The sequence below is a fragment of the Apteryx mantelli genome, chromosome 5, assembly GCF_036417845.1.
Source record: "Apteryx mantelli isolate bAptMan1 chromosome 5, bAptMan1.hap1, whole genome shotgun sequence".
NCBI lineage: Eukaryota > Metazoa > Chordata > Aves > Apterygiformes > Apterygidae > Apteryx > Apteryx mantelli.
In genome coordinates this window covers 478,726-494,795 of record NC_089982.1, presented here as the reverse complement: position 1 = coordinate 494,795, position 16,070 = coordinate 478,726, and the positions used below count along the sequence as shown (strand labels likewise).

The following is a 16,070-nucleotide window of genomic DNA, read 5'->3' as shown; positions in this document are numbered from 1 at the left end:
GTTTTCCTTAGAGCGCTGTGCTTGGAGGCTTTGAGGCCATGGGACACCCCGTGCGGCTGCTCAAAAGCCAGTTTCCTAAATTCTGGGTAGAAACGCCCTTAGACACGGGTGGCGTGTGCCCTCCTGGTCCTGCTTCATGGAAAACCGGGCTCGTCTTGCCCTGGGCTCCATGTAAAACGTTTGCTTGTGACGTTTGCCCTGCGATGCAGCAAGCCGAGTTTTCTGTGGAAACTCGGAATCCGAAAGGCGAATGTGGCGTGGTTGTCTCTGACCTCGGGGTCTTGCAAGAGGGCCGGGGGGGGGGGGGTTCGTGCCCTTTTGCCTGGGCTTTTTGTTTCAAATGCACGTCTTCTCGGAGACTGCGGAAAGCGGCGGCTGACGGACTAAGTGGGATGTTTTAAACGGCCCTTCCGGAGGGCTCCGAGCTCAGCGTTGCCGCTGCAGCCGGGCCGGCGGGAGGCTCGGTGCCTCCTAGAGAGCGTGCGCCGCCTCGCTTTTGTCTCCGAGCCGGGGATAAGGCGACAGCCCTGAACGGGGCGGCGAGGAGGGGGGGGACGGGGGGACGGACGGACACCCGGCGGCGGCCCCGCGTCACGTCGTGCCTCGTCTCGTCTCGGCGAGGAGGCGAGATGCTGCCGTCAGCGGCCGCCCGAGGAGAGCCCTTTCCCTGCGAGGCCCGGCCAAGGAGGTGCCGGATTGGACCGGGAGACGCCGCTTCGCTGCCCGTCTCCAAGGCGCTGCCTGATGCTGCCTGCCCAGGCTGGCTCACGTCACCGCTCCATCACCCGCCGGGGTGGGGGCTCCTTTCCTTCCCTTCCCTTCCCTTTTTTTTTTTGCTTTTTTTTTTTTGCTTTTTTTTTCCTCCCTCCTCCTCCTCCTCCTCCTCCTCCTCGCCTCGGCTTTTAATTCTGTATTTGCTTCCTCCTGCGTTTCTTAATCCGTCTTCTGCCAAATGCTAACAGCATGATATTTTGCAATCATTTAGGTGAATACAAGAAGGACGAACTCCTGGAAGCTGCTAGGTGAGTGCCGCTTTGGAATATAAAGCATATTTTGGGCGGGGGGGGGGGGGGAGGTAAAACAGAAGAGGAAAAGGGATTTTTAAACCCGTAGTGTTTTGTCATCGCCTTTCCAGGCAATGATGCAAAAAAGGAGCCGCTTCGTTAGCGTAAATCTCGCTGGGCTTCCCAGTCTGGTGCAAACAGCAAAGTCTGTTTATGTAATTGAAATCCCCCCACCGTAGTGGTTATAAGGTTAATACCGAGCTCTTTGCTTTAAGCTGCTGAAATCCTATTTATCGTTTTGTGACTGTTCTTTTTGGGGGGAAAACTGAACGCTGCAATTTTTCTTGTCTTTTGGATTTTACTTTGCTGCCTTAAAGCTTATTTTCAAAATATTTCCTGTCAGAACAGAGCAAAAGGAAGCCTATACAAAAGATACGAAGTTCAATCTCATATTCCAGAGATGCTTTTATCCTTTCTCTGACAGCTCAAAACCAGTTATTCTTGAGCTGTTTGCCTTTTCATAACAATACCAAGGTATTTTTATAGTTATATGAATTTTATGAGCCATAGGCTGTGGGGAATTATTGCTAACTAGCATTTAATTCAGAAAATGGCTTTCAGCAGATCTGTAAAATTAAGTGAAGGAAATAGAGGATGAGGTAAAAGAAAAGATATCAAGAGGTGTTTTTGCATGATTTATTATAATACTCGTAACTGCAAATTGAATATTCTTTCTTGTATTTACCTTTGGTTTTGAAATGTTCAGAAGGTCCTTTGGCCATTTGGAATTCTTCTGGGCAGAGTATAAATATCAATAAATGACAGTTTGATATCTAGTTCCTTAGTAAATATTTTGCAAAGAGCCATGTCTTCCCCCCCCCCCCCTTTCCCTAATCCCCTCCTCTCCATTTACAGGAGCGGTAATGAAGAAAAACTGATGGCTTTATTGACTCCTTTAAATGTGAACTGCCATGCCAGTGATGGGCGTAAAGTAAGTTAATACCTGTTTTCCATTTCTGTTATTCAAGAAAGATGAATTTAACCATATTGGGAAGCATAGATGTATAAGCCAAGACGTGGTGCATGGGGGAAACCTAAGTGATGTCTTTTTTTCCACAATGAAATTAAATGCCGTTTTCCTCGATCCTGGCGGCTGTGACAGCTCGACTGTCGGCAGACATGGATTCTGAATGCGTCGTTTCTTCTAAATGTCAGACCCCGGCATACGCCCAGAGTGAAACCCTAGAACCTTTGATAGGAAAAACAAAGTGTACTGCTGCGGGTGAATAAAATAAAGGGAGAAGAGGGTCTTTTGCTCTCTGTATTTGCACATCGTCTAGGTGAGGAGGTTGGTATTATTCTTAGCTCCTGATGCTCTGCTGCTTTTGACTGGCAGTATGATGATACGTTTAACACCTTCTGCATTTGCTTAACTTTGACCATCGTGTTGTGTTCGACTTTCTCTGTCGGGGAGGTTTCAGTGAGGGAAATCAAGAACTAGGAAGAACGTATGCCATGAGAAGCAGATCTTATGATTTATGACATTTTAGACACTGGGATTATTAACGAACACCGGTCTGTGTAGACTGTTGGGTTTACAAACTTTGGCTTTTTTTTTTTTTTAAAAAAAACCCTTGTACCAGAATGTTCTCAGTGTGCATCTACTGAAAAGGTCTCACATGTAATGGTACAGCTCCCTCTCCAGCTCTTGAGCTGCAGAAGGAAAAGCACGGGAGTTTCTCCTTAATTTTTGTTCTTTATTTTCTGCGCAGCGTGTTGGAGCGTGGTGTAGAGGGCGGCCGGTGCTGCAGCTGCTGCGCATGGGCCCGGTTCCGCTGAAAGCAGTGGAGCCGCGCTGGTCTGCGCTGCCTTTGCCTGCAAAGACACCTTGGCCGTAAGAGTGTAGCTCCCTTGTGGAAATATTCCTGTTTTAGCAGAAATTTTAAAATGGCTCTTGAATTGTAATACCTGGTACTTTAAAATAAGCATATCACCTGTAGGTCTCGGTTTCCCTTTTTTTTTTTCTTTTTTTTTTTAAGGACTTCACTATTCAAAGGAGATTGCAGTTAGATATTCTTATGTGGTGTTATAATTAAGCGCTGTGGTATACGACAGCGCATTTCTGAGTAACTGAGTCCCCATCGCCAGTGACCTAAGGCCAAAGGCAGAGTTGTGATTGCTGTCAACAAGGAGAGGAATAAGCCCTTGCAGAGATGCCATCTAGAATATTTATCGCTCTAAAATGAAAAAATATTTTAAAAATCTTATTAAGCTAGTGGAAATTACGTATGTATTATTGTGGCCTCCAAATTGGTTTGAAAATTTATGTGCAAAGCTCAAAGCATATTGCATTTAAAGTTAATCAGTGTGGGCACTCTGATAATTGGTCTTTGTGTTTGGTTGTTGGTAAACACGCTGGTTGTTAAAACACGTTAAGAATTAAGATAGCTTACCATTGGTTTTAATTTTTTTTTATGTTGATGTCTACTAGATGTATTTTTTCAACATAAATGGATAGAATGTTTAAGGTGAAGTAATTCTCCATAACAAGGGTGCTATATAACTGTTAAGTATTTTATTTTTAAGGCATGGTTTTAATGTCCTGTACTACTACAGGATCATTTGGGGTTTAATCTTTTTAAGCTGTGCTGCAAATTAAGTGAACTTCTCAGCCTACAGCACAGCGTCTCATAAACTAAAGTCTCTGGTGTGGCTGTGTTTGCTTCCAATTGATCTACGCTGATTTACACAAGCTGAGACTCTGCTCATTTTGGAAGTTGGATTTTGCATTCCTCTATGTTTGGGTCAGCGGTTCCAATCTTTTTAAATTAAATTTAATTTTTTTTAACTCGCATGCCTTGATGTTTTTTAATGGAGGCAGAGAGCCCTCCATAGCAAATATACGATTGCTTTGCTTAGTTACTTTTTGCAGATCCCTTGAGATCTGCAAGCCGCAGACTTACACTTCTGTCATCTTATCCCATGGTGTCCTTAAGGAAGACCCAATCCAACAACCGACCCGCGTGCGCCAGGGACCTGGGCGCAGAAGCTTCTGGGCTGGCTGGATGTGAACCATGCCAAGTCAAGATGCAGTTCACCTGCACGTGAAAAGCCTTGTTAGAGGCAAAGCTTAGCGTCTCGGGCGCGCTGTTGCGTGAGCACAACCTGGCAAGGCCGGGCGATGCAGGCTGCGCGGAGCGGCCGGGGATCTCTGCATCGGCTTCTTCTGCAGCGTGGACTCGTCCAGAAGCTCTTGCGCCTTGCTGGGGTTTGTGCGTTCCTCCAGCCCTTGTTCACCTTAGCAGAACAGGAAATTGAGTCCCAGTGACGAACGGGTAATTATTTTTCCCGTATAACAGCAGGCACCGATGTTTTCTGTGCTTGGGAGTGGGAGTTTCCAGAATTTGCCAGCCGACAGCCGTTGCACTAGAACTGCTGCCTGAATAGTTAGAATATTATTAATCCCAGTATTGCTCACTTTATCGCTTTATGCGGTTTACTTATTTTTATTGGGATCTTTTGTGTGGAATTTTTAAAATGTCCTGTGCATGCTGAAGTCTAGAGGTCCTGACTTTCTGCTGGGAGGGCATGCTCCATAAAACAAATAAAAGGGACAGGACCTTCTGATGGTAGCTCACTGGTTTGAAGGCAGCTCGGGTTGGGAGTAACCAAGACTTGCTGCAGGCTGAGTGCTTTTTACAGCCTTTTTGAAATGTGCTGGTACCCAGGGTCCGACTCCTAGCTGATAGGTGTCCATGCTGCTAAAACAGTTACAGCTGGCGCTGATACCATCTCTCCATGTGTTTGTTCAGCATAGAGGTCAAAGATTTAATAGGGATGAAAGCTAAACTTGCTCCTTCCCCGCCAAGTCAAAGTTTAGACAGATTACATGAGCACTGTAAAGATGTTCACGTTGCTGAGCATCTCCCAACTGTTGCCTGGAGAAGGAATTCGCACTTTGCTCCTCTTGCAATTATTTGGTGGAGTGAAAAAGGCAGGAGGAGCATGTGCAAAAGAAAACAACAATTTTTATACACCTGCTGCTAAAGCATTTCTGTATAACCAGCATCAGTGTAACTTACGGGGTTTTGTTTTGATGACCAAGGAAAATCAACAGTACTGTCTCAGAGAAACAGCTATTCCACTGAGATGGGTAAAAGTGATTTTGAGCCAGTATTGGCTTATACGTCTGAATATGTGCGAGTGCACAAATAATGGTGCACATGTACTGAGCTGTACAGGGCAGAGCTATACAGTGCGGTATATGTAAGTGAAAGTGTTATGCAAGGGTAAGATTTCACCAGAAGAACTTCTTTTTTTCCATCCTTCCCAAAGTGTGTCCTGTTGTGTTTGCTTTTTTAAAAAAAAAGTGCTTGAGCTGAAAGATAATAGTCATTTACTGCCGTTTAGTCTTGCTTTAATTTTTTTAAGAGGAGATCGAAAAATCACAGAAATGTTAGGGTCTGGTGTGATATGTAACATAAAATTTGCATGCTACGTTGCTTCTCCTTAGAGGCCTTCACAGAGTACTTCCTCTGTCAAAATGGAGCTTTTTCAAGATTCAATTTTGGGTGAATTTTCCAAGACTTGGTTTTGAATATTTTGACTATTTTAAAGTAAGTGTCCTACCTTTTTTATTTTATTTTTTTAATACAGAAGTGTGTGCGCTAATAAGGAAACACTGGTTTTAGCAGCTCCGATCAGAGCTCCTCTCTACGAGGCAGACTTCCCGCATTATTTCTGGGCAGCTTTCTGGAGTGAACTGCCTCCCGCTGACACGGTAGTTATTAGCAATGGGAGGCTGGATTTTTGTTCTGAGGTTGGTTTTCTGCTGGGTGTATGACATCCTGCTCCTCTACTCCATTGCACATGCTCAGATCATGCTGACACTAAAATACTCAGGTGTCCATCACTGGAAGACTCCTTGACTTTTCAAATACGCCTGCAATTTGAGTGGGGGAAGCGTGTTTTTCCCATGCTTCATTACATTGTGTTTTCCTTTAAAAAAAAAATTATGCCGTTGTAACATATAGTCTAGCTGCACTGTCCTGCACGTGTCTGAATAGAGGCAGAAGCACTAATCTTCCCATCTATTTTTTTGTTAAATTGCCTTCCTTCAGGGTGACGAGTTTGAGAGCCTCGGTTGGGGGGCACATCTCTGGGGAAGGGGTTCATGGTCTGGTGGAAGCTGCCTCTCAGCTCTGGGCTTCCTACTTGGGTATCCGTCCCCCGTAAGGTGGATCTCAGCATGCAGCTCTGATTAACGTTGCTCAGTGTTGGGTTGCCTCCTCCGGAGGATGTTATATCTCTTCCTAAGTCCATACATGCCCATATAAACTCTACTGTAATCAAAGTTGAATAAAAGCTTCCCTTTATGAAAGGGAATCCAGCTCCCTTGGCTCCTAGTGCCTGTTCCCAGTTTCTAGTCCTTGCAGCTTCCAGTACCAGTCTCTGTGGTGCTTGCTGTTATGCCTCTCTTTCCAGTCTAGATGTAGACAGCCCCAGATGCAGGCCTTCCCACCAAACCTTGGAGGCCAAGAAGATCCTCCTTGCCTTCTGCAGGTGACAGGCCGCTTCCCTGTAGCCCATTCCTGCCTGCCGTACGGGTGTTCGTTTTGCCACGTACAGCATAGCCCAGGTTCGTGGATGCAGGGTGACAGATGTCAGAAATTCTACTCTGAGAAGGTCTACAAGATCGTGTGTGTGCACGCACGCTCCGTGGGGAGGCTGGAGCGAAGGTAGCATGATGCCTCCTCAGATCCTGCTATGGGACGTCTTTGATGGGGATTAGCTTCCTGTTGGGTGGGGTTGCAGCTTCCCCCTTTTCCCTCCTCTGTTTCTTCCTTGGTATGTGCAGCCAGCTCAATTGGCCTGTAAGCAGAGGGCTGATAAATAGAAACTGAATTCTAGCAACATCGGGTGAGTTATGTCTCCTCTAACCGGGGAGAGGCTCCAATTTGCTGCTGGTAAGTGGATTTGCCAGCCTCTGCTTCAGAAGTTTGGCTGTTCTCAACCATTTCCCTGAAAAATTCTGCAGTTCGGAAGAAAAACGGCTTGCTTTCCTGTTTCTGAACCTGTATAGAGCAATCGATCCATGTTTTCATAAGCTTTTCCTCTACAGTTATTAAGCCTAGAAACTTCAGCAGAAGTTGAAGTTCTGTTGTAATCAGCTTGTCTCTAGGAGATGGGTGTTGAAGAAAAACACCATGTACTGCAAGATTTGTGATCAAATTATATGCTAGTGACACTATAAACCTTTGCAATTGCCTGCATTTTTCCTTTGCTTCAGTAATAAAAATTAGAATTAATATCACATGAACCTGTACGTCTGCTAGTACTATAAATTTATGATGTACAGATTATATTCAAGTGAATATTGAACATCTTTTGGAAGAAATAATTAAAACTTCGCATGCAATATCAAGTGTGTTGCTTAAAGGTTGTGAGAATGCTTTTCTCCAGAAAGAAGCTGCCTATTTGAGCAAAAGACTTGTGAGCAGATACCTGGCCCAAGGTATTTTGTCATACCCAAGGGTTTACCTAAATCTCTGCATGTACTCTACACAAGTGTATACTTGTCTGTCATGTGTAATGTATCTTGTGTCACAATTAACACTTTATCTTCCTTAAGCTTTTGTTAGCTTTTCTGCTGACATACATTGTTCGTGGTGCTGGTAGATATCTCAGAAGTCTCCAGTCTTGAGGCTTGTCTACAATGAAAGATGATGGAGGGGTGAGGAGTGGAAGGAGTCATTTGTTGAAACCAGATTAGCAGTTGACTGTGTATGTGCCTATTCTTGGTTCAGAACAAGTGCTTTCTCCTTGATTAGTCTCATTACAATAAAGCGTTTAACTAGAAAAAGTCATTTGTTTTCAGAAAAAGAGACATCTCCACACGCAGTAAATCCAAAACGGTTATTCCAGAATAACTCCATGGGCAGACAAGCTTTTGCTGAATCTCTTCACTTGCTGCTTATTTAGCATAAAATGTCAGTCTGGTTTTGATGAAGTACTGTAAAGCACTTTTGTGGGTAGGAAATGTGCAGATCTGGGGCTCTTCATTTGTGGTCCTAGGAGGGTTATACAGAGCTTTTATGATACGTGAGTCCAGCTTTTTGGAGCTGCAGTTATACAAATAAGCAATAACAGTATATTCCATGAGCTAATGTTTGCTAACAAGACGTTGGCCCTGACTGGTGGCTTTTAAACACAGTTGTCTGTGACACTGATGTCGCAGGGGTTTCATGCCTCTTAACTAGCCCAGGTAGTTAAGCTGTGCAGTGCGCTGGCCTAGGGCAAGGTGCCAGCCAACGCTCCCCTGCTTCTTATAAACTCCTTTTGGGAGGTACGAGGGAGGATGAAGAGCACATCTGTTACTGTTCAGAACAAAAGCAGTGCATACGTTAAAAGAAGAAGAGTATTTTAAAATGGTCGCAACTATATTTTGCCTTTAAAATACCATTTTGTTTGCTTTAAAAGTAATTCCTAGGGCTCAGGTTTGTCAGAAATAATGACAAGCCGCAGCCTCTCCTACGCTTGATCCCATCGTATTTCACCAGCCAGGCATGGTCAGAGTTACCGGTACTTGGCGGTAGGACTTCTGGATGACACAAGAATGCTTCCCCTGGGTTTGTAGGGGATGACTGATTCAGCTTAATTTCTGAAGACCCTGTGTAGCCCAAGAGGATGTCTTCTGCGTGAAATGTAAAACTGATCTGTCTGATCTCCAAGACTCTGCTATGGTATCTTGGATATTTTCACCAACAAGTTTCCGTGAGTATCCCTTCACTTGTTTTCGTTTTCTCCAGGAATTATTCGCAAAACTAGTCCATGATGTTCAAGAAAAGAACTCATGCATTTGAAGGACTGGAAGGAGACTGTTTACTCTGAAGTTGTTCTCTACAAATCAGGAAAACTCATTTATTAGGTTGTAATCCATATTCTCTTCAGGTAACCTCCAAGTTTGTTAAAGGTGTGCTTTGTTTACCTGACCTGTTTCCCCATGCTGATGAGCTTCCCACAGTGGAGGGCTTCTTGCCTTATGCAAGGATCCATCCACTGTCAAGAGAAAATAAGTCAGATTGGCAGATTTGTGCAGAGCTGCCGTTCAGTACTGTATGTGCATTAACTAAATGCTGCTGTCTGGATTTGACTGCATCAGCTCACAGAGCATCCAGAAATGGCGATGATATTTCTTCTACTGGGATCTTGTGAGCAGTCCTCTCCTTTACAGAGCTTGCTGAGGTTATTTTTGCATTGAAAATTGGCAGCTCTGTCCGCGGACTGTATCCATTTGACTTCTGTATATGACTGCCTATAGTGAATGCTGTAGATGCCATTTCTGTCCTTAATGTCGCTTCCCCCTCAAAGTCCTCACGTGTTGAGTATGAGAGCTATTCAGAGCTAAACTGGTCTGCCTTATTGCTGTTTTTCTCCTTCAGATATGGTACTGAAACACTTAGTGGCCTCCCTATGTTGTCAGACTGAGCGTTTAGCTGCACCCTCCGTTTCCCATCTTTGCATCCTACTATGTGTCCATGTCAGGACGTGTCATCTTCCTTAAAAACCACTGGCTAGAAGTCTGTCGAAAGCCTTTTAGATACCCAAGTAGACTGTATCAACCAGGCTACCCTTACACACGTGCTTGCTTGCTGACTGCTTCAGGGAACTCCACAAGGTTTGCAAGGTGGAGTTTCCCTTAACAGCATTTGCGTTGACTCTTCCCAAGGAGATCACATTTATCCGGCTGCTTTAGCTGTTGTTATATTTTTCCTGGTACAGTCATAAAGCTTACAGGCCCGTAGTTCCCCAAAACCTCTTAATGCCTGGTGTTACTTTTGCAACTTTCCAGGCTTCAGGTACCGAGGCAGTTTTAAGTGATGGTCACGTACCGCTAATAACTCAACTGTTTCATCCTTGAGCTCTCTCAGTACTCTTGGATGAGTGCCATCCCATCCCGGTGATTTGTTGGTGTTCATTCTGATTATGGATACTGTTACCTCTTTCACGCTTGCTTCAGTTCCAGCCAGATCCTTTGCCAAGGCCCCCCTTGCTCCCAAATACACAAACTCGCTCACTAGTGTCCGGGTGTGGGAATTGCCTCCGTTTTCTTCCAACCATGCAAAGAACATGTTCGTCTCCTCCATGATGCCGTTTCCCCTCCAAGAGATCCATTCGCAACCTAACATCACCTTTTCCCACAAGCTCACTGGTGGGTTTGGTGCTCCTGGTGGGTCGGAAGAAGGATTTATTGCTCCTTTGAATTTCTTGCACTACCCACTGCTCAAACAGTGTTTTTGCCTGCCTAATTATTTTTTTTTACCTTTAATCTGCTGGAGCTTATGATGCTTTTGATTTCCTTTAGCTGGATGTGAATTCAGCTTTTTGAACGATGCCTTCTAAATTCTAGTGATCTCCTTTAATAGCCATGCTCGCTTCTTTTTTCACTTTCTCAAGCCCTTCCTAATAGAAGGTATGCATTAGCACTGTGCTTCCAGGCTTGTCTCCACAGGTAGTCTTCCTGCTGTCTGCAAGGACTTAATTCTCTTAGCTACAACTTTTAATTTATTTTTAACAAACTCCCTAATTTTTTCACAAGTCTCCTTTTTGAGGGCTAGGGCAATGATGGTAGATATACAGATATAGATTTATTTATTTTTTAATCTATCCATTGCTGCTCCTGTAGGGAAGCTGAATATAAGCACATTAATCACTGTTACGGAGCCAGTTGCGCTGTGAGGTTTTGAACCAGATCTCGCATGTTGCTTGTCACCAGCTCAGCAGCTGCATTTGTTCTCGTGGCCTCCCTAGCCGGCTTCTCCATAAAACAATCGCTGATGACATCCAAACTTTTCTTCCTGGTGTGATATTCACCCAGTCTGTACGGCAGTGGTTGAAGTCGCCCAAAGCCATTCTGTTCTCTGCAGCTCTGATTTCTCTCAGTGCATCAGTTGCTAATATAATCCCGTCACTGGCCTCATAACTTATCTGGAGAGTTTAGAGCGATCAGCGTAGTTCTGGAAGAAGAGAACTACCCATCCTTATGTGTAAGGAGAGACTTATTTACATAACCGTTTCTAAAACCATTGCGTAACTTGGCCGAGCAGGCAGAAGGTGAAAAATGAAAGGGGGAGGAATGCCAAAACGTGGCGTTGTAGCTCATGACGAACGACTGTGTCCTTGATGAACAAGAAAATTGAGGTTACTTGATTCGTCTTTTCTAAGCATAGGATTTGTGATGCACTTCTACTGGTAAGACAGACCTATTGCTTGTAGATGAAATTCTTTAGAATATTCATATTTAATAACCATAACTTTTCAATTTTGGAGCACACTAAAACAGAGCACAAGACACATTTTCTGTCCTCTTTTGCAAGGCTGTATCAGGGCTGCAGAGGAGCAATGAAACCTGCTTGCCTGGATTATAAAGGCATTAAATTCTAAACCTTGCAAGTTATCACCGTAACGCACGAAGAGCATTTGGTAAATCTAATTTTGTGAATTATTTTAGATTTTTTTATATTAATCTGATTCCAAAATATCAAGCATAAATATTTTTTTATTTCACTCTGAGCGCTGAAGCTGAAAGGCAATCAACTTGCAAGCATCATTCTTAGCAGAGTTCATTCTGAACTCGCATTCAATAAAATGACTGAAGTGCTGGCTTGAATCTCAGGTTAGTAGAGGGAGCAATCAGATGAATATATTCTGGAAATTTTTCCTGCCTTCTTAACGATTCTAATAATAGTGAAAATCGTCTGAACTGAAGCCTGAGATGTTTCTGGTCTGAAGGGGAAGGAGGAGAAACAAAGTAAATATGTAAAGAGAAAGTGGGAGAGACAGTAAAAATCATAAGAGATGTAAAAAGAAAATGGAATAAAAGTTTTTTGATGGGAAAGGGAGGAGAGCAAGACAGCGAAGAACGGCAGTCTTGGTTCTCTGCTGTTCCAGCGGGCTTCCTTTTTCAGATTGCTTTAATGTTGTGTGCAGGCCTTTCCCAGTCATCTGCCATGGCTTTTTGGAGAGGAGCCTCCTGTTAATATTTGTTTATGCTGCCAGAGCAACAACCAAAATATTTCATTAAAAAGAGGGAACAGCAGTCTGAACAAATAGTGAAGAAGCTTTACAGCTTCTGACACTGGCTGACAGGGCAGATAAAGATGTAGGTATTTGCGCTGGAAGAGGGAAGAAAGTTGTCTCATCCTACTCTCCTGGAGTGTTAAACTCTTGCGCCTTGCAGTTTGGCAAGATGGGCAGGCTGGCGACTTGGGCTGTGGACCGTGCTGCTTGGCACCAAGACGCTTGTGAAAACTCTGCAGGAACTTGGCTGTCCTCTCCTGCTGGGTCAGGCCAGCAGAAGTAGCATCTCTTTTCCCCGTGCGCTGAATTTAAATCACGGATTCCGGTGTGTGGTTTAACAAGTAAAAGCTGCAACTGTTGATGAGAGAGAATTCTTCATGCCTATGTGTTTGGGCCACCAACCCATGTTAGTTTGTTCTCTAGCTGGCAGGTGTTGGCGGCTGCTCTTGAAGTACTAGGTGTTTGAATACTCTCTGATGGCTTTAGTTCTTAACACTGCAGAGGCAATTTCTTTTTTCTTGCCTTTGCCTCAGCAAGAGCCAGCCATGGCTCAGCGCTTCTCCTCAGACTTGTCCATTTTTGATGACAAAAAGAAGAAACTAAGTAAAGTGGTCATCCTGGACACAACAATACTATAAGCAATTTTCATGTAAGGTTCTGCTATGTCTTCCAAGGGAGCATGCATCTCCCTTCAGTATTAAATGGCATTAGCAGCATTCCCTTAAGAGAAGGGATTGGGTCTTCACTCTGAGTTTGTTGTTCTGTAGCTCAGCAAGGTACTTCCTCCTCCAGTGCCAGCATCTATCACCAAAGAAACTGTGCACGGCTCTGCTTCTCTGATAATCCATCTCAGAGTCTGTCTCTCCGTGCTTTGCTGGAGCACTCTTCAGCACTTCCGAATCTGGAATCCCCAGCCCAGCCTCTCTCATTTACATGTGGAAATGGAAGGGATTCTCTTAAGAGACAGTTTTCTGAGACTATTGCAAGTTTATGTGATGGGTATTGCTCTGCTTTTCTGACGCATCCTCTGTGGATTGTTCTACCAAACAGGTTGTGGGTATACATGCAAATACAGAAAAGCTTCAGGAGTTGGGTGGTTTTTTTCTTTTAAATTCTTATTTAAGAGGAGGCCAGGGATCACTAGTGCCCCGTTTATGGGCCCTGCTCTTTGAAATCCTAGGATCAAAGGTCAGGATGTTGGTTCCCATTCAAAGATTAAATGTCTTTCCCAGCCCAGTTACCATTTCCACCTTGATCTTTGCTTCTAGGTCAGATCTGTGAGCGTTCATTCTGCAGGTGATGGCAGCAACTTAATCTGGAGTGGTTAGGGAACTTAATTAAAGTTTGGAGAGTTGAGATCCCTTTTATTCCTTTGCCATATCTGCTTTTTCACTTCTTTCAGATTGAGCTTTGCTTTTAGAGTTCTTTATGAACATGATTGCTGCCTTCTGTCTCCCGGTGCCTCTTGTTTTGGCCTCTGTTCCAGCCCTGGTGCTTTTCTAGTAGGTAATGATGCTCTTTGAGGTTTGACTTTGTTTCCTTATCTGTGTAGTAATCTGAAAAATTTGAATTATTTTCTCCTTTAGATAGCCACAGTTAGGAAAATAGCTTCTGAAGCCATCTGCATAAGGTAAGGATTTGCCTTCCTGGTGTCAAGGATAGCAGTCTCTGTAATTTTGAACATCAGATGTCGTTGTCTGGAGAATCCCACTGGGCAGGGAGATTGGGCTTCTCTAGCGTGGCCTTCACACGGTCTTCTCCAAACATCTCTCATAAGTCCACCTCTCTGCAGATGACCCTTTCTTATGTTATGTGGTGTTGCCGTGCTCACGTGTTTTCTCTCATCTTGTTAGAAACATTGTCTTTGCCCCTTATCCTCTGCTGCTTTTGGGCATATCTTGCTTGCCTCTGCTTACCCTCCTTCTCTGTGGTGGCAAGATTTTTATGCTAGCTGGAGGCGTTCCCGAGCAGAAAAGTGAAGGCACGCGTTTCCCTTCTTCCTGTATGTGCTTTTCAACTCTTCAGCCATTTTAATAATTCTTGCCGTTTCTCCTTCGTTACGCATTCTTATCTCTTCTGCCGGTTTATCAAAGTCTGCCTGGCCTGGAGGTGTCCAACGCTAATTAGAAAATAACGTTCCAGCTGTGGTCTCCGCACGACCAAATACAGGAGGGAACATTTCTTGCGTCTGTGATCCACAGAGCAACACTCTGTAGTGGACAGGCATTTCCATGCACTTCTAGGAGATGCGCCCTTCGTGATACCTGACCTTCTCTGTGCTTCATACCGTGTCCCTGCTGGTACGATACCTGAATGCATTTCTGAAGGTATTCAGGCGCAGGGAAGAATTCCTCTTTAGTGCAGACTTCTTATTGTTTTTGTTCTTTTTGTGGGTTTTTTTTTGTCTGTTTTTTAACTCTGGTTAGCTGTTATAAAGCACTATGTGACGTTTGTGATGTGCTGGTTTTCTGGATTTGACTCTACTGCGTTCTGTGCAACAATCTAATTGAGTACTGCGGGTTGTGTTCTGAAGCTGAAGCAATGGAATTAAATTACCACTGGAAACACAGCAGGGAGAGAAGCATCTTCCTTACTCATCTCTTAATTCTTGTCCGTTGGTATTGGTTTTCTGGGCGTTTTTTGTTTGTTCTTTTTACATAAGAAAAATAGTTTTTCTTCATCGCTGTGATTTATCTCTAGAGTTTAAGCTTATTGCAGCTAACTCGTCTCCAGTCAGCAGTCAGGCTTGACTTGCTTTCATGGGGCCTGTAAGCTTCTCCCTATAGGGTAATTGTCAACCATGAAATGAAAGAACATAGTAGTGCTATAAAATGCCTGGGGAAGTTGCACAATTTGGATGGCTGGAGGTTGCAAGCCACATGGCTGGCTAGCAGAAGCTCAGCCCCTTCCATATTCGTTAAGTGTCCTCCTCTTGTTGAGGTTAGGAGCCTTGTTCTTCTGTGGCACCTACTGCGCGAGAGTATTGTAGCATGCGTGTTAACGCATGTTTCTAGAAATAGCCACCTTCTTCTTCTTCTTTGGTGGTAATGTCTCCAGTCTAGGTTACCTAACAAATGACAATGATTTTTTTTTTTCTTTTTTCTGTGAGAAAGCTTGCAACCAAGTATAAAAACAAAAGGTGCAAGACAGGCACGCTGCTTAAAATTAGCGTGCAAGACATCCTGTGTGAGCTGGTATCTAAGAGGCAAAGGAAAAGTCTGCTCATTTCCATAGTGCAAAGGCTCAGGAACGTCTGTCCTCGACTGTAATGTTGCTGTGACTTTTTCTTCTTGTGCCATTAATCAGAGCGATCAAGCAGCCGCAGGAGCTATTCCACCTGCTTCTGGAAGGGGTTCCCGATAGACCCTCGTGATTGATGCGGTTCATTTTGGAGGAGTCTGTAAGAGAACAGCGTCGAGCAGGCTGTGATTGCAAGGAACCACTCTATCATAAATAGGGAGTTGTTTGCCTGCTCGGAGGGTTTTTTGCTTAGTTTGCCAGGTTCGAATAGTCATCTTGGAGCTGGGACATCTTTCAAAACGGCCGGGTGTATGCAAACTGTGAAATGAAGGTCCCTTCTGCGATTGGAAACCTCTCTGTTCCTCTCATAATTCACAGGGGTTGAAACACTGTTTTGAGGGAGCTTGTTGGACAAACGGCACAGGACCAAAGTAGTATTCTTACTGCTGCCCTTCTCTGCAGGCGACGTGATCTGATTTGAATAAAGGTTTCCTTTGACAGAAGTTAGATGGGGATTTGCCACCTACTTGCATTTTCCAAATCTACCAAACCTGAAGGTTATACTGTAGGCAAGGTGAAAAAGTTGCATATGTTAAAGCATATGTGAAATATTTTTAATCTCTCCTTTTTTAACATCCTTTAGCTGAGCTGAGTGTTGTGGAAGAGTTAACAAAAAAAGGTAGAATGTCCATAAGTACTTTCCGCCACATCAGACTTGTTTGCGTAGCTGTGTAAGAGCCATCCATA

General features: G+C 44.1%; 1 protein-coding gene across 1 annotated transcript in view; it reads left to right on the top strand.

The window, feature by feature from the left end:
• The window catches only part of TNKS (tankyrase), a 136,717-nt gene that overhangs the window by 73,757 nt on the left and 46,890 nt on the right, over nucleotides 1–16,070 (top strand). Inside the window, exons 4-5 of the mRNA XM_067297281.1 lie at nucleotides 986–1,022; nucleotides 1,920–1,995. Coding sequence (XP_067153382.1) covers nucleotides 986–1,022; nucleotides 1,920–1,995 — 113 coding nt within the window. The remainder of the gene's footprint in view (nucleotides 1–985; nucleotides 1,023–1,919; nucleotides 1,996–16,070) is intronic.